Source organism: Brachyhypopomus gauderio, chromosome 12 (assembly GCF_052324685.1).
Source record: "Brachyhypopomus gauderio isolate BG-103 chromosome 12, BGAUD_0.2, whole genome shotgun sequence".
In the NCBI taxonomy this organism is placed as follows: Eukaryota; Metazoa; Chordata; class Actinopteri; order Gymnotiformes; family Hypopomidae; genus Brachyhypopomus; species Brachyhypopomus gauderio.
The window spans coordinates 6,483,561-6,502,645 of record NC_135222.1 but is presented as its reverse complement, the minus strand read 5'-3'; the positions used below and the strand labels follow the sequence as shown (position 1 = coordinate 6,502,645).

General features: G+C 41.7%; 1 protein-coding gene across 2 annotated transcripts; it reads left to right on the top strand.

Moving 5' to 3' along the window:
• The first annotated feature begins 3,559 nt into the window (after positions 1-3,559).
• npepps (aminopeptidase puromycin sensitive) lies at positions 3,560-18,693 on the top strand. 2 transcript variants are annotated; one of them, XM_077024682.1, is made up of 23 exons: positions 3,560-3,910; positions 6,902-6,986; positions 7,253-7,330; positions 7,588-7,709; positions 8,144-8,251; positions 8,795-8,995; positions 9,209-9,305; positions 9,418-9,451; positions 9,557-9,671; positions 9,983-10,147; positions 10,320-10,424; positions 10,655-10,715; positions 11,308-11,417; positions 12,019-12,082; positions 12,255-12,394; positions 12,509-12,643; positions 13,633-13,852; positions 14,144-14,286; positions 14,523-14,579; positions 14,888-14,995; positions 15,519-15,674; positions 17,790-17,837; positions 18,177-18,693. In XM_077024682.1, the coding sequence occupies exons 1-23, from the start codon at positions 3,638-3,640 to the stop codon at positions 18,321-18,323; spliced, it is 2,772 nt and encodes a 923-aa protein (XP_076880797.1). In that variant the 5' UTR covers positions 3,560-3,637; the 3' UTR covers positions 18,324-18,693. The 2 variants fall into 2 exon arrangements, 1 of the variants encoding a protein (XP_076880797.1); XR_013134528.1 differs by lacking the exons at positions 17,790-17,837; positions 18,177-18,693 and having other exon boundaries at positions 14,144-14,251; positions 15,519-15,549.
• The last annotated feature ends 392 nt before the right edge of the window (positions 18,694-19,085 follow it).

Here is a 19,085-nt window from a genome sequence, read left to right as displayed (position 1 = left end):
CTTGTATAGTGGCAGACAGTATATGTAGAAAGTATTAAATAAGAGCTTACTGTGTGCTCTACATATAGTTGTAAACGTGGAAAAAATCGATAATGCAGGCCTCAGTCCTGTGCGTTAAGTGTGATTGCGTTAGAAATTATTCTCGCTGCTGCTGTACATTGTTGTACCACTAGATGGCGTGGTAGTAGAGAGTAAAATCACGTTTAAAGATAGTGTAGATCTGTGTTTCCCTCGCCGGGCGCAGTGGCGTGCGCCTGTAATCCAAGCTACTGGGAGGCTGAGGCTGGCGGACCGTTTGAGCTCAGGGGTTCTGGGCTGTAGCGGACTATGCCGATCGGGTGTCCGCACTAAGTTCGGTATCGATATGGTGCTCCTGAGGGAGCTCAGGACCACCAGGTCGTCTAAGGAGGGGTGAACCGGCCCAGGTCGGAAACGGAGCAGGTCAAAGCCCCCGTGCCGATCAGTAGTGGGATCGCGCCTGTGAATAGACGCTGCAGTGCAGCCTGGGCAATACAGCGGAACTCAGTCTTTTCTTATTTAGATTTGTCCTACATAACAAATATGAGCACAACACACTGGGCTTCAACTATTAAAAATCCGCATGAAAATGTAAAAATAGGCTTACACTTAAAGTTAACAAACTGAGTTTATAGGAATTCCGTAAAATAAACCTAATTTTATAATAGGCAATTATTATAACCAAAACGCATAATGGAGCATTTGACACTTTTCAGCGTTTGTATATCCTTTTTCTTTTTCTTTTTTTCTTTTTTAACATTTTCCACCATTTAATTTTTGTCTCAGAAGCTATGTGACAATCCGCAAAATAGCACCTCCCTTTGGATAAATGTAAATATTACACTTTATATTCGAAATTGACATGTCTTGAACAGGGGTAGGCGCTGTTTATGCACTCTGGTAATTAGTCCTTCGCTCCATTCTAACACAATGAAAATATATTATTTCATAAGGACATTTTAGCTCATAAATATTCTTTTAAAATATTTGTATATTGTTTCCAAGATAGCTCTACGAACATTAAAGCATTTCTATTAATGTATGGCAGAGTTATATCTATTAGTTTTTCAGAATCTACTTTTGTTCGTGTAGCATAAGTTTGTACAAAAACTGTTATACCATGTTAGTCAGATGTATTTGTAACACGCTGCTGTAGTGATATATCAATGTCGTCTTTTCATGTGTTCATGTGTTTAATGGCATGAACTCAGGACTAAATGAAAGTCACTCAGGACTAAATTTATTGTGCTAGGCTGTATTTTTCACTCCCAGCACACTGAACAGTTCAGTTCACTCCTGGTAGCTTTCATTCCCCTTCTCTACACTGTACACCAGGGGTGCCCACACCTTTTCAGCTTTCGAGCTACTTATAAGACAACCAAGTCAAAATGATCTACCTACAATAAAAATGCAAAACAAATTTATTTATTCTACATTACGATTATTAAAGTTGTTATTATTACTATGTAATATTGTGTATTCTTTCTTTCCTTTTCTTTCCTTTTAACACAAATAAAGTATTTTATTTATTTATATTTTTAAAGTAATTGGAGGCTAGCTACACAGCAAGGTAACTGAACAAGTTAGCGCGGTTTAGTGCCCATGAGTAGGTTGTCAGAAGTTCAGACGTCAGATTGGCTACCCTGAATGTCAATCAAAAGACAACCGTCAGTGCCAATGGATGATAGCCTGTCATTCATCTCCTACTTTTTAATGACATGTGATCTACCCTCACTTCCTTCGCGATCTACCAGTAGATCGCGATCAACGTATTGGGCACCCCTGGTGTACACCTTCATCTCCCTGGAGTCTCCTCAACCTACCCCCCACTCATAGTCTATGGAGACTCCTGCCTCACCTCATCTGTCTATGACCATGGCAAGGAAGAAAGGACTCGAAGCAGATCCTCCATGCAGTCCCGTATCAACTTCAAACCCATCTGCCATTCCTACTGTACATCTCACCACTGTAACACTACCATCGTAAATACACTATATTGCCAAAAGTGTTCGCTTACCTTCCTTGACTCACATATGAGCTTAATTGACATTCCATTCCTAATCTATAAGGTTCAATATGACATTGGTCCACCCTTTGCAGCTAGAACTGCTTAAACTCTTCTGAGAACGCTGTCTTTATACCACTGCATCTGACACTTTGCATTGCACTTGGTGATGTATAGCTCGACCATAGAAACACGTTCCACGAAGCTCTCTGCGCACTGTCCTTGAGCTAATCTGAAGGCCACATGAAGTTTGGATGTCTGTAGCGATTGACTTTTCGAGCTATGCGCTTCAGCATCCATTGACCCCGCTCCGTTAGTTTACGTGACCTACCACTTCGTGGCTGAGGTGCTGTTGTTCCCAAACACTTCCATTTTCTTATAATACAGCTGACAATTGACAACAGTTTCATACTGGAATTCACTGAGCTCCTGAGAGTGAACAATTCTTTCACAAATGTTTGTAAAAAACAATCTGCATGCCTAGTTGCTTAATTTTATACAGTTGTGGCCATGTAAATGATTGGAACACCTGATTTTGATCATTTGGATGGGTGAGCGAATACTTTTGTCAATATAGTGTATCTTGCACCACCCTCACATACTTTTCTGCTACTCCCGAGTTCCCCATGCAACACCACAGCTCCTCTCTCATTATCCTATCATAGGGGTAGGGGTAGGAGGAGGAGAAGAGGGAAAGAGAGAGAGAGAGAGATATAGATAGATAGATAGATAGATAGATAGATAGATAGATAGATAGATAGATAGATAGATAGATAGATAGATAGATAGATAGATAGATATGCAGGAAGGTATGAAGGTGGAAGTGAGCGTATGAACATGGGCACTATTATAAAGGGAGAGAACTAAGTAGGTGTGATGGAGATCAGGGGAGATGATGTACTGTGCATGCAAGATACCGAGTGTCAGCATGGGATGGAGGTCTGTGAGATGTCTGGAGGTGAAGAGGAGAAAAAGGATGAGCACAGAACCAAGGATCAGATGGTGGAATTTAACAGAAGAAGACTGTGGAGGAAGAGATTCCAGGAAGCGATGAAACAGTCAACCCTAACCCTCCATTAGACCTGCAGTACCACAATTTCTACCTGTACCACACTGGCCAACAGTAGTAGTGACAGTCATTGTTAACCTGGGCCTCCATTGATCCCGTATGTAAATACACCTTTGATCTGCATATTTGCTTTGGCACGGTTTTTACACCAGATACCTTTCCTGATGCAACCCTCCTTATTTTCCCAGGTTTGGGACCTGCACTAAGAGCTTACTGATACTACACACTCAATGGCTAGGATAGCCAGTATGATTAAATATTTGTTTAATTTTTTTGTTTAAAAGATCAATTATATTTATAGCCAATCTGATTTAAGTACAAATTTCCGATAACACTTTTTTAATGGATGTGATATACCAAAAAAGATAATTATGGAAAATTCATGCACACGAAAAACTCACAGTTCTTGTGCTTACGCATAGGGGGCTCTTTACGCGATGACGTAATTTTAACACTAGAGCGCGCACGTACACCCGTCCAGCTATTTCGGTCGATTTGAAGCGAGAGGGGAGAGGACGGTAGCCCGCGACATATCTCACAATTTTATGTTGCGGTTTCTGAGCCGTCAGGCGTCTCTGTCCATCATTCGACAAGTCATACCCCTAAAAACAGCTTCCTCGCATTTAAGTGCAGGCACGCCAGCAATCAGGCTTCGAACGGTCTCCGCTGCTTCCAACGGCCACTATTTAGTCAGCATGCCCGAGAGGAGGCCCTTCGCGCGGCTGCCCGCCGACGTCTCCCCCGTGAACTACGGGCTGTGTTTGAAACCCGACCTGGTCGACTTCACCTTTGAAGGCAAACTGGAGGCGGCGGTGGAGGTAATCGTTTCATAACGTAATTTTTTAATAACTACTCTTGCCGCTAACGCTAAATTAGCCTCACGCTACTAGGTAACTGTGCAGTGTGTGTTAGCAGGGCAGCTAGCGCGCTCCAGCCCTCCTGTAACGTTAGTGAGGACATTACAGGTTTATAGGGGACGAGCCAGCTGATTAAACACCGCCTGGAGGACATTCACCTGACTTTATTGCTAAACCCAGAGTTATAACTACTTGGTAGTTTAGTTTAATGTTGCGTGTGCGAAATGAGCCTCACTTTTGAACAGCGAGTGCAGACTTAGACGTGTAGTTGTGTAACGTACGTGATTCACTCGGACACGCGTTTCAAATGGAGATTGAGCAACCATCGGGGACCTGTGTTTGGTGCTGTGGTGTGAGATGATTTGATGGTTTCTGCTTGGGGTTTAGTACCCAATTGAGTCTTCAGTCTGACTATTTTACTTGATATTCATTTACAAGAACCAGTTAATACTAGGACAAATGTTGAGTTGTTCACACTTTTATAATCATTGTTTATATCTTATTCCCACAGTCCCCTTGTGTAAAACCTTCTCGAGCTTTCCATTTCTACTCTTCGCTACAGCCTGTTACAGAATTATTTTTGATGGTGAAACGTTTTTCACAAAGTAAACAAGGGAAGAGATCATTAATGTGGCAGTGATCTGTGAATTTGTAGGTTGCTTTATGAATATTTACTTTGTTCAACTGTTAGTGTAGTCCAAGCATTTTTGAAGGCCACCACAATGACCCGTTAATTAAGTCGCTTTCTGCCTCACTCCCAAGGTGTGCAGCTCCCCCTCAGTGCCCAGATTTACTGGAGCATGAGATTAACATCATCCCCCACAGTGCCACAAACTGTGACCATAACCCTCAAGTAAAAAATGTGTTTAGAAAACATGGAAACTCAATGTGCTGTTTAGAATATGTCTGTACCGGAGCACGTGGGTAGGATTGTCATTGCCTCTGTGCACTAAAGCTTCATATCATCCACGTTTGCTGTGGTATGCAGTGCATTTCCTTCTACCCTGTTTATCTTGTGGTGCATCACCCGTGAGGGTGAGGGCTTTGGGCTAGGAGATACTGATTTTCTCCTCTAAAATATCCCGTGGTATGCAGCAATTGCAACTTTAGACCAGTGATGGGATTTATGGCTTGGTGGCTCAGTTTAACCAGCTCCAAAAGCAAGTTCCATAGGTGACTTGTTCCTATTTCTTAACTAGCTAAAAGCCAGTCACTTTTCAGATTTAAACTGGTTTTTGCTACTTGGTATGCTGTTAGTAAATGTATTCTGGAAATACTGGAAATGTGGTTAAAATGCAATATTTGAATTGTGAGAAATAAATGTGAACAATGATGACGGTGGAGAAAATGAATGGCACTTTATCTTTGTTTATCATTATGACTTCTCAAAAGTGCTTAAAATACAAAAGTGCTTAAAAATGAAAAGGCTACAATATCATTTGTGTTTCGAACCCACCCACAAAATATAAATAAACAGGAACCTGTGCCTAGATCTTAATATTTAGGCTACGTAGTGTTGTATTTCCATAACGTAACACCCATTGACAGTAAACCAAAACTTGCTTGACAGCTATCTTATGGTGTCTTTGTCTGTCACTACCATGAAAAATTGCAATGTCCTAGGCTAGTTTCTGTTGTGTTGCTGTTAACTTTTTTGCTTAATCTTTAAAGCCTTAATTCTCAATCAGTAAGGAGGGTGCAATGATGACCATATTTTCATGTTCGTCTCTGAGCAGAATTTAGTAAAATTTTTCTGTACTGTATTAAAAGTATGCAACACATTTAAATTATAAGCTACACAGATTGGCTTGGTTAAAACTTGGTTATATTTCAAAACAAAAGATTATACATTAGGCAAGTGACCGTCACATATGACAGACCATTCATTGTAAGAGACTGAAGGGAATATCAGAGATACAGTTTTACAGTTTGATACTTTCTGACTATTAAAGTATTTTCTAATAAAATTTCAAATTGGTTTTCTAATTTTCTGAGTTGAGACCGATCTTGGACATTTCTTCTTTCTGTATCATTTATAATCTAAAATAATATACAGATTTTTTATACTGGCTCTGCCAGTCTATTTGTAAACAATTCTAAGTAAAATAAATAGCTTTCGCTTGGTGTACACCAGGGGTCACCAACCTTTTTGAAGTTGGGAGCTACTTCTTGGATACCAATTATTGCGTAGGGCTACCAGAAAGAAAGTTGGGGGGGGGGGGGGGGATTGGGTTCATGTGCGCGTGTCAATTGCTAAGCGGGAAGACCGCTAGCAACCGCGGACAATCGCTAATAGCAGCAAAAACATAAACGATGCAGCACTTTGGTGCATGGCAATATAGTGAGCTGTTTTTAAAACAAGCCCGCGGGCGACTCATAACGTCCTCGCGGGCGACACGTTGGTGACCCCTGGTGTACACCATCTGCAAAAACCGTGAGCTAATTTAATCTGATAATTCAGATGAAATTGGTAACTGTTTACTTCTTTCTGAAATGCCACATTTGGAAGAATGTTAGCAGCATGGTTTGAGGCCACGAGGGCCCAGGTAGAGCATCCTTACATCACCACAGTGTCAGACTGGCGATAACAGTGAGGGCACCCACTTTATGCTCATACAAAACACACATGCACAGGGCTGAAACCCTAGCTAGTTTAGTTAATTGCTTGTTTGTTTGTTATTTTTAACCTTTGTGGTTTTGATCAAGCCAAGCAGAAATTTGGTTTAGTGAGTCTGGAAAGTACACAAGGGTGCTATATAGAGCATGGAGGTTTTGGGCTAAGGGGCTTTCATTTTTAAAAGGATGGATTGTGTAGCATCTGTTGTGTGCGGACATCCTTGAGCAGTGGAAAACACTGTTCTGTGTTGTGGTGAAATGAATGTCATTCACTCAGGACTATTGGGTATGGTTACTGCTAGTTAAATACAGTGCATATTTTGTATTTATTTGCAGGTCACGCAAGGGACAAACCAGATTGTGATGAACTGTGCTGATATAGACATCATCACTGCATCTTATGCACTAGAAGGAGGGGAAGGTGAGTGTGCAGTTTTCCTCACAACCACAGTAAAAATGTCTGTGCCTGACCTTATGTGAGTTTACTGCAGTCTGTATGTACATACATTAAAGCTCAGTTTGGACTGGCGCCTTTAGTTTACTTGTCTGGGCGTCATTTAGAGGGTAGAACACTTGGAGTGATGTTAAACCCCCATCTTGTGGTTCGGATTTTAAATACGGCGATGTATGTATGGTTCTGTCTGATGACCTTTCCTTTTATAATAACCAGGCTCTTTTTTGTCTTAGAAATTAACGCTACAGGATTCAACTATCAGAACGAGGATGAGAAGGTCACTTTGTCTTTTCCCAGTGTTCTTCAGAAAGGTACACACAAGCTCCTGCAGGATCCCTGGCAGATGCTTAGCTCTGCCCGTGCTAACAGTCACTGTGTAATCAGTTGCTAAGGTCATTCTTCCAGTAGGGCTAAAGGAGACTAATCAGCTTGCTGTCAAAGCATAAACTCTTTCATCTCCCAAGTAACCTGTTCTATATTGTGTAAACCTGCCTGTAGGCCAGCAACAACCATATTTTAGTTATGTTTTAAGCCTCTGGATGATTCCTGTTTTATGCCTTGTTTTTAGGGTCAGGTACGTTGAAGATCGACTTTGTTGGAGAATTAAATGACAAAATGAAAGGATTCTACAGAAGCAAATATGCAAGTCCTTCAGGAGAGATGCGCTACGCTGCTGTCACACAGTTTGAGGTACATCCTGCACTCCCATCTTTAGTCCCCTCACTTACTCTGTGTTACCAGGTCTGTTGAATGTTTTTTTTGTTTGTTTGATTATAAATTTCTTTTTCATTTGTTCAATTCATCCAGACCTCAGGTGTAGGTGTTGAACTGAGCCCTTAATTGTAATGTGAATAAAGTAGTAATATGGCTCTGAAGAACTAATGACTAGCTAGACTGCTGTTGGAACAGACAGGTGAAATGTTTTTGTTGCAAGTCCATGTTCAACTTTTGTTGTGGTAGCATAACCAACCCTGCTTAATCAGTGGTTGTGTGTGCGATGTGCACGTGTGTTTCTCAAGTTTGGGTCTGTCTTTATGTCCAGTGCATATGACAAGGCTCAGCCTTGTATCCAGAGTCAACACTTTTAGCCATCTGTGACCTTTGCTCTCTCTTTCTGCCCCCAGGCTACAGATGCTCGCCGAGCTTTTCCGTGCTGGGATGAGCCAGCTATCAAAGCCACCTTTGACATCACACTCATTGTCCCTAAGGACCGGGTAGCTTTGTCAAATATGGTGCGTCTGCCCCTCTGGAAGCAGTAAATCCCATATGGAGTGGTTCACATTGTTCAGTGAGGCTTATGTGTTTCCTAACAGTGTGTGTTTGTGTGTTTTTGTTGCACAACCTTAGCTGAAAGGCTCTGTACTTCCTCCAGGAAGCACAGGGCATTCTGTAATACTCTCTCTGTGTTGAAGAATACTGGTTGTTGACAAACAATATTTACATTATACCTAATGTAAAGCAGGTTTGATGTTGAATGTAAAGATCTTGTTTTCGTGCTGTGTTTAAATTCATTAGTATTTAATACAGAGTTGATTGGGCCTGACAGTGTAATGGTGGAGCAGTTTTGTCTTCACTGTTGATTATAACAGCATGCCAATTATAATGGTAAATGGACAGGATATGAGCAGAAAACTAGGATATAATGAGTTAAGCAGATTATAAACGTAAATACCCAATGCTGAAAGGAGAGGGAGGGGCAGCTCTCCCTTTTAGCTATTTTCTTCTTGGCTCACCGGTGATGGTTTATTTTTATTTATGATTTTTTGTTAATGCAGAACGTTATTGATCGAAAGCCATACCCAGAAGACGACAGTCTGGTGGAGGTGAAATTTGCCACCACACCCATCATGTCCACGTATCTGGTGGCATTTGTCATCGGTGAGTACGATTTCGTGGAGAGCCAGTCGTCCGATGGCGTGACGGTCCGCGTGTACACACCGGTGGGGAAAGCGGAACAAGGGAAGTTTGCACTGGAGGTGAGGAACCTTTCCCCTCTGTTCCTGCCTTAGTGTAGTGCTAAAGGCGTATTGCATTTCACTGGGCTATAAAGCAGGAGCAAATGTGTCCTCTGATAATGCACACGCACTAATTCTTGACTATTGTCACAAACTACCTCTAGTAACTAAGACTAACAACATGTAGTGTCATGATTAGCATGAAATCATTTTGTTTTTCTTGTTCCTGTACAGGTTGCTGTGAAGACGTTACCATTCTACAAAGACTATTTCAGTGTTCCTTATCCGCTGCCTAAAATTGATTTAATAGCTATTGCCGATTTTGCTGCTGGTATGCATTTTTTCACCTTCCTTGAATAAATTTCAGTGATTAAATTCTGATAAATTCCTCAGTATGTAATTCTGTCTGTAATTGTACTGTGTTTTTATTTCTGTGTGTTTAGGTGCCATGGAAAATTGGGGCCTCGTTACTTACAGGTACTGTTTCTTTTGAGTGAAGAAATTTTGAATTTCTATTTGAGTGTTTTGTTTGGCCTGACCTATGTTCGTTTTCGTTTGTTGAGCCTCTGATGTGTGTTTTAGGGAGACAGCTTTGCTGATCGACCCAAAGAACTCCTGTGCATCCTCACGCCAGTGGGTGGCCCTCGTGGTGGGCCATGAACTTGCTCACCAGTGGTTTGGGAATTTAGTTACTATGGTGAGGAGTAGTGTGTGGACTCTTCCACGCCTTTGTATTGACTGGCAGGAACAATGCTTATGCAGTTTGTGTAACTATATGTACAAACATAATATTAATACCATTACTTGGATTTTATTACACGTGTGTCTCTCAGTATGTAGGTTTTGTCTTATTAGTATATTAATGTACTATAAAGCAGGTTATGTTAACATTTTAGTTGACTTCACTGTAATTATCTTGATCAGGTCATTACACTTAATTGTTTTGTAGAATATTTAGAAGAATGCCTCTTCCATATCCTGCATATGTATAATTGTTCTGTGTTGCAGGAATGGTGGACCCATTTGTGGCTTAATGAGGGCTTTGCGTCCTGGATCGAGTACCTCTGTGTGGATCACTGTTTCCCCGAGTACGACATCTGGACACAGTTTGTGTCTGCTGACTATACCAGGGCTCTCGATTTGGATGCTCTAGATAACAGTCACCCCATTGAGGTTTGTGAGAGTGTCACCCTGAGGACTTAAAATACCCTTTCTGAAACAAACAGATATAAAATGTGTTTAGTATGTAGAGCTGTATGACTGAAGTTCACTTTTGTCTTCACATGGATGTTACTGTGTTTGCATTCCAACCTCAAAATCAGAAGTGTGTGTGTGTGTGTCTTAGGTTAATGTAGGACATCCCTCAGAAGTGGATGAAATCTTTGATGCCATATCATACAGTAAAGGCGCGTCTGTGATACGCATGCTGCACAATTACATAGGAGATGAGGTGAGACCTTCACACCCATCCCAGACCCAGCAGGCTTTCTCTCCAGGCACCTTGCATTGTTGAGATTATAATCCAGCCAGTCATCTGTCAGGGCTCTTGTTCTTGGAATATAATTTCTTTAGATTTGTGATCTATAGAACTAATTTTGCTGCATCAAATGTCTCACTTACTCATATTGGATGTTTCATTTGTTGACATGGATAAGTAATTTTTTCCCCTTGTGCTTTTAGGATTTTAGGAAGGGGATGAACTCCTACCTTTTAAAATTTCAACACAAAAATGCATCCACAGGTAAAGCATTGATTGTTTATTCATTCATTCATTCATGTGCTAAGTGGAAAAGTAGTCCATTTGAACCAAGTCTCTGATTCATGATTGATGGATTAATGGTGCATGTTGGAGGTCTGCTCACATGGTCAGCACAAGCTCATTAATGTTATTGTAAGTGGTGCAACTACAGGTAAACATGTCAGGACTGTTAAACTTGGCTCCTTATAGTTGGATCTGGCTTTGTACTGAAAGTGGTGTGTAAAGCCAGCGGAAGTAGTCCACCATGTTGAAGTCGTCGTGTCTTCTCTATGCACATGTCAAAACGCAGGGTGCTTGAGTGTTTGGTATGCAACGAATGTTGAATTGCTCAATCAGCACAGGGGCATGCACGCCAGGCCAGGGGTTCAGGCTAGTGCGCAAGCCGCCTCGCCATATTATACAGAGGAGTTACAGGGCGGGTCTTTTATTGGGTCCATGTTTGAAGTAGACAGTCATTAAATCCAGTCTCTCTCTGTCCTTGCCCTCTTACTCAGTATTTCTACTTGTTTATCTGACTAATGTATTCCTTATCTAGACAATTGATTTGCGCTTTCTCTCTTTCTCTTTCTCTCAGAGGACCTGTGGGACTGTCTGGAGCAGGCTAGTGGGAAACCCATTGCTGCTGTGATGAGCTCTTGGACCAAACAGATGGGCTTCCCTATTATTGTGGTGGACCAGGAGCAGGTGCTGTCACTCCTTGAAAACTCATGAACAAGCGTGAGGGAAATATTCTGTATCTTGTCCACCACTTCCTGGCTAGCTTTTGAGGTTGTATAGCCAGCCTCTGGCTTTCTGTGGAATGACTGGTGGGCAACCCCCCAGGGCTGGATAAATTACCTCTGTAAGGAGATTAGACAGGGTAAAGAAATATTATAAAGCTGAGTAATCACATGCAAACATCTACACCACCAGTAGGTTTATGCCAGTGTTAGTGAGTTAATAACCTTGGTGAGAGTTGAACATGCTCCGGCTTGTAGATGGTTATGGCTTCCATCATATACTGACTGAGTTCTACTCAGGACAGTGTAAAAATAAACAGCATCAACAACCACGTACTCCTGTTTTAATTGACTATGTGGGTTTCAGTAGGTTTTATTTGAACAAATATGAAATAGGACTTCTAAGACAAAAAAAAGAAAAAGCTATGTGCATTTGCTTAAATTAATGAATGAATAAATAAATGACTCATTCTGTTGCCTTTACTATGAATTTTTTTTGTTGTTCAGCTTTTAAATTGAATGTATACCTGTCCCTTGAGAAAGTAACTGTTTTGTTTGTTTTTTAGCAAGGTTCTGACCGGGTGTTGAAGGTCTCACAGAAGAAGTTCTGTGCTAGTGGACCCCACAGTGGTAAGATGCAACCCAGCATTAAAAATCAAGGTTAATTTTTGTGAAGAATCTAAACACAGTCCATTCACTGGCTTTTGTTTCCTTTCAGAGTATGTAAACAAAGTCTGGTGAATGAAGCGAAAAGCAATATCCCACAACTGTGTGTGTGTGTCGGGGTGTGTGTGTATGTTAGGCGAAGACTGCCCCAGGTGGATGGTTCCCATCAGCGTTTGCACCAGTGAAGACCCCAGCTGCTCTAGGATGAAGGTGCTATTGGACCAGCCTGAAATTACCATCACCATCCCCAACTTGGGACCAAACAAGTGGGTCAAGGTCAGCGCTCCTGTCCCTCCACACGCGTGTTGACATTGAGCGTTCTTGGCTTCACAACATACGTTCCATGTTTCAAACATGAATTGGTGAAGCTGTTTCTGTCCTCCACTGCAGCTAAATCCAGGCACGGTGGGTTTCTACAGAATCCAGTACACTTCAGCCATGCTGGATAGTCTGCTTCCTGGCATCAGAGACCTCACCCTCCTTCCTGTGGACCGGCTGGGCCTGCAGAACGACCTCTTCTCTCTAGTGAGCCAGATGCATTATAGATCAACACCGCACATGCATTAGTGCTGCTTTATCTCTTGCACAACGTGAGACGTGTGTTCACACACCCAGAAACGCGCAGGTCGGTCCAGTATTGCGTTATTGCAGTGACTCATGATTGTAAGAAGTGGACATTGCCAAAGTAAAGAAAAACGGTTGTAAAAACTCCATTTGTGGTTCATTGCTACTTTTCATTAACTTTGATTCCCTGCATTGCGTTCTTCACATACAGTGAGGAAAATAAGTATTTGAATACTCTGTGACTTTGCAAGTTCTCCCATTTAGAAATCATGGAGGGGTCTGAAATTTTCATCTTGGGTGCATGTCCACTATGATGTCTTGGTGTATTACCCACAGTAACCTCAGACACAGTGGTGCTAGCTCTCTTCACTTCATTGACCAGCTCCTCCTGTGTAGTCTATGCAGCTAATGACCTCAAACGGGTGCTTCTAATTTAGAATAATAAGTGGAGTGGAGATGGATTTTTTTAGAGACGGACTAACAGATCTTTGAGGGCCAGAATTCTTGCTGATTAGCAGGTGTTCAAATACTTATTTGCAGCAGTAATGCACAAATAATATTTTTTAATTATACATTGTGATTTCAGAGTTATTTTTTTAGATTGTCTCTCACAGTGGACATGCACCCAACATGTAAATTTCAGACGCCTCCATGATTTCTAAGTGGGAGATCTTGCAAAGTTTCCTCGCTGTACCTGCACCCTGTGAATGCCAGAACAGACCAAATGATAATGGTCAAATTTCCTCATGCCCTCAAGCTCTCTAACCAGTGTACTCTACGCCCATATAACTATGTACTATATAAACTGATGTCCTGAGATATTTACCTAGTCATTAATTCATTGTTGTACTGTTCACACTGTTATACATTATACAACTCCTGCTCTCCGCCATTCTGTGTATGTATGATGAATTGAACTGTGTGTGTGTGTGCGCGCGTGTGTGTGTCAGTCTCGTGCTGGGATGATCAGCACGGTTGAGGTGATAAAGGTGATGGAGGCGTTTGTGAATGAACCGAACTACACGGTGTGGAGCGACCTGAGCTGTAACCTGGGGGTTCTGTCCTCACTCCTGTCCCACACTGACTTCCACGACGAGATCCAGGAGTTCATCATAGACCTCTTCACCCCCATCGGACTGAAGCTGGGTTGGGACAGCAGGCCTGGTGAAGGTGAGTGAGCTGTGCACCTTGATAGGTGAGTGATATTTACACTAGCCTTACTGTAATCACTGTTAATTAATCAAAGTTACTGTAAATGATCGTTTGGCATTGCACCTCAAATTGTGTGGAAATTCTGTAGTACCTGCACCTCAAGGGCTGTGATTTGAACATTTGTTTTCTGACTTAAGTACCAGAGATTTCAGAATACAGGGCAGGATTTTGGTTCCATGGTGCCGAGGTTCGACGTTGACTTCCCTCTGTGTGTTCGCGTGTGTCCGTGTGAACCGTTCTCCTGGACAGGCCACCTAGACGCTCTGCTGCGGGGTCTGGTCCTGGGCAAGCTGGGCAAAGCGGGACACAAGGCCACGCTGGAGGAGGCGCGCAGGAGATTTAAGGAACATGTGGAAGGCAAGCAGATCCTCTCTGCAGACCTCAGGAGTCCAGTAAGACCTGCCCAGCCAAACACATTCAGAGCCTTTTTTTGTTTAGACTGCAGCTTGCTTCTCACAACATCCATCAGGAACGTATCAAACAAATATCTTTTTGTTTATTTGTAGCCTCCCCTGTGACCTTTTTAGAATATGAAGGAACTGAAGAGTTCTTCCCGTTCTTGTCTAATCATGCATGTTTCATCAAAAGAAGAGAAACATTGTACAGGAGTTTTTCTTTTCTATTCCAGGTTTACCTAACAGTTCTAAAGCATGGGGACAGCTCGGTGTTGGACACAATGCTGAAGGTAATTAAGCTACAAGACCTGGGGCCAATTTACCAAACCTATAAAAAGTCTAAGCCTGGGCTACATCATTGGTATTACACCTAAAGCCATAGGGTTCCCCCAGATATAGATTTAATCATGCTGGTTTCAACTGCAGTTGTTTATCACTGGGGATAGTTTTGTCTATGTTTAGGATGAATCTGGGTGTGGGAAAAGGGATGATTGTTGCCACATCTTTATGAATCCAGCTCAATAATAGTTTTGTTTTTCCAACAAAAGAATGTAAGGGTTTCTTCAACTGCACAACTGAGGTCTGCTCCTTCCTCTAGCTGCATAAACAAGCAGACATGCAGGAGGAGAAGAATCGCGTGGAGAGAGTTCTGGGCGCCATCTCCTCCCCTGAGCTCATCCAGAGGGTGCTGACCTTTGCTCTTTCGGTATGTATGGGCATGTGCATGACCTTAATTCTGGCTGAAACAGAAGCGTTCTGCAGTGACCACAGTGAAAACTGGTTTGTAGAATTAGCACAGGAAAGCAGACCGACTCTGATGTGGTTTTTCAGAGTAAATAGAAAATAAAGATAATTTGCCCACAAATATCTGGAGCAAAATGACCTCAAACCAGGTTACCGTTTACTTTGAAAACCTTGACAACAAATAAACAACAAAACAAAATTCCTGAAGTTGTGTTGGTGGGAAGGCTTTTTAATTGTTTTGTTCCTCAGTCCAGCATCTAGACTCGCTCATAAAAATGTCTAGGACAACATCCCTCAGGAATAATTAAAAAAAATAGCAACTCTGTTCAAAACATTCAAAACTGAGGCTTACATTTGCCATCATATTTCGGAGGGGAGTGTGTCCTCTATTTTTAATCTTTTTTTTGTTTTTACCCATCTCTGTCCCTCTCTTCCCTCCTCCCTATTCCTCCCCTTTACGACTGTCCTTGCATGTGTCCCTGCAGGACGAGGTCCGTCCCCAGGACACGGTGTCTGTAATTGGGGGGGTGGCCGGCAGCAGCAAACAGGGCCGCAAAGCAGCCTGGAAATTTGTGAAGGACAACTGGGAGGAGCTTCATAACCGCTACCAGGGTGGATTCCTCATATCACGACTGATCAAGGTGAGACTGAAATGTGGCGGCAGGGCTTGGCTTAGTGGTCAACCTACAATGAGGTGTTACAAAACAAATGATGAAATTCTTTGTAATTTAACATTACGTCACTGTGAAGTCATGCTTGTGCACTGTTGGCTGTGTCTGTTGGACACACAGTTAAATGCATATTTGAAGCAGTTTTTTGAGTGTGGCATTTTCCTGCAGCCCCAGAACGCAAACACAACCAACATCCACCATTTTGGGCCTTTATGACAAGAATTTATGTAATGATAACAGATCTCAAACTGCGGTTTCTTTTATGCGCGCACACAGGTGGTAGTCATAAAATTAGAATATCATGATAAAGTTGATTTATTGCAGTAATTCCTTTAAAAAAGTGAAACTTGTATATTATACTCATTCATTACACACAGACTGATTTCAGTTTCTTTTAATTTGATTATTATAACTGATGACTAATGAAAACCCAAAAATCAGTATCTCAGAAAATTAGAGTAAGACCAATACAAAAAATTTTTTTTAGAAATGCTGGACCACTGAAAAGTATGAACATAAAGTATGATCATGTACAGCACTCAGTATTAGTTGTGGCTCCTTTTGCCTGAATTACTGCATCAATGCAGCATGTCACGGAGTCCATCAGTCTGTGGCACTGCTCAGGTGTTATGAGAGTCCAGGTTGCTCTGATAGTGGCCTTCAGCTCTTCTGCATTGTTGGGTCTGGCATATTGCATCTTCTTCTTCACAATACCCCATATATTTATGGGGTTATGGTCAGGAGAGTTTGCTGGCCAATTAAGAACGGGGATACCATGATCCTTAAACCAGGTACTGGTAGCTTTGGCACTGTGCAGTTGCCAAGTCCTGTTGGAAAATGCACCAGGAAGTATGAAGTGCGCCAAAACTTCCTGGTAGACGGCTGCATTGACCTTGGACCTCAGAAAACAGTCACTCACTGGAAACTTTACACTGGACCTCGAGCAACATGGATTCTGTGCCTCTCCTCTCTTCCTCCAGACTCTTGATACCTTGATTTCCAAAGAAAATGCTAAATTTACTTTCATCAGTGAATGAAATTGGAGGACATAACAGTCCAGTCCTTTTTGTCTTCAGCCCTGGTGAGATGCTTCTGACACTTCTCTTGTTCAAGAGGGGCTTGACGAGGAATGTGACAGCTGAAACCCATGACTTGCATACGTCTGTGCGTGGTGGTTCTTGAAGCACTGACTCCAACTGCAGTTCAGTCTTTGTGAATCTCCCCACATTTTTGGATGGGTTTTGTTTCACAGTCCTCTCCAACTCTTCTTTTGGACAACTGTCAAGTCAGCAGTCTTCCCCATGATTGTGGAGCCTACAGAACTAGACTGAGGGACCATTTAAAGGCCTTTGCAGGTCTCTTCAATATTTAACCTTTTCACAATATTTTAATTTTCTGAGATACTGAATTTGGGATTTTCATTAGTTGTCAGTTATCAAATTAAAAGAAATATACACTTGAAATATATCAGTCTGTGTGTAATGAATGAGTATAATATTCAAGTTTCACTTCTTGAATGGAATTACTGTGTTAAGTGAAACAACTTTTTTATATTTACCTTAGTAACATTTTACCTTTTTATTTAAAGCAGTTGTTTAGTCATTGATTGAACCATAAAGTGGCAAACAAATATTTATAAAAGTTTTATATAATTTTTTTAAATATAAAGTTTTTCTATGATGTATTGCTCAAGCTCTCATGATGAACGAATCAGATAGCTTTCTAGTTCCTGACTGAACAAGGTCATGTTCTATAGAGGGGGTCCCCCACATGGAAAATACATTTAGTACAGAATCTCTTGATGCATCTAGGCCAGTAGGTGTCACTATAACAGCCGTTTTATAATGTGAAGAAGCCTCAATTGAAAATATCACTTCTTGCTCATCCAAAGAACTTTGCAGAGTGCTTTTCATGGTTTATGTATGATCAAGTTCCTTTATCCTCTCTTAGGAATCTCATTTTTGTCCCTTTTGGTCAGTTGCCTCCTATCTGCTAGTAATCTTGTAATGTGCAGTTTCAACAAGTCTTGATCATGTAAGTGAACTCATGTAAAACTCATGAGTGTGTGTGTGTTTCTCATTCCAGCTCACGGTTGATGGGTTTGCAGTTGACAAAATGGCCACGGAAGTGAAGGTAAGAATGAGGGCCTTCTCAGGTTTAGGTTTTCATGTTTCATGTCAAAAGCGCTTTGTGACATGTGTTGTGAAAAGCGCTATACAAATAAACTTTGATTGATTGGTTATCAGGTTGTTCTAGAAAATGCTTTATAAGGGCTCTGGTCTAAAAAAAAAAAAAAAACAAAAACAATTATAATGCATAATTATATGAACTGCTACCCTCTGTCACCTTTGAAACATGCTGGTTTGCACTAAATCTCACTTCAGTTGCTAACTGCTTCTGACACAGTGTGATGACTTTGCTGCTGCAGAATGGATCCAGTTCTCATGCGCTCTTGTTTGTGTGTAATCTCAGAGTTTCTTTGAGAGTCACCCCGCCCCAGCAGCGGAACGCACCGTGCAGCAATGTTGTGAGAACATTCTCCTGAACGCAGCCTGGCTCAAACGAGACGCCGACGACCTCCACCAGTACTTTCTGCAGCGCAAAGTGCCCCCGGTCTGACCCCATGAACTCTGACCCCAGCCTCTCCTGACCCGCTTACTTAATCACTCGGATCTCCAGGCAAATCATCACTGGTTCTGCCCCTTCGTCAACCGGAGAGCACGAGAGCATCCAGAATCCAAACGGGCTACGTTTTTTCCTTTTTCCTACATCCAGGTGACAAAGAAAAGATCAATCCAGTCTAGCTCAATCCTGAGAATTACCCGAGGGGAAAACGAAATCAAGACGGAAGAATCAAAGCTGTTTAAACGCGCAAGGAGGGATGCTGTACACCATTCAGCCAGCTGCAGATGGTGTGGACAGAAATGGTCAAAATGCCGTGTGTGCTGATTTTCTTTTTTTTTTTCTTTTTTTTTTTTTTTCTTCTTTTCTTTTTAAAACAAACAAAAAAACCGCATGCATACGCTTTTTACAGTTAGCAATCGTTCAGTACAGTACACCAGAACGCACACTTACATAGATTCACACAGTAGTATAACTGTGAATTGTTTTTGCTCTTCCACCTATCTTTTTAATAAGAGGCATGCTTACAGTTGATATGAAAGATTATTTCAGTATTTTAATTTAGTTTCTTTTTTGAGGGGTTGGATGGTTTGACGTGTATAATTTTCTGTGCGAACAGTAATCTACTTCCTCTGCTGCATCATCTGTGAATGATGGCTGTAGCCAGTTTTACTTGGAATCACCTTGAGATGTGGCTTAGTGGAATGGATCTTATGGTTATTGTGGTGCGCTTGTAGAATGGACTTCTAATGGCAACGG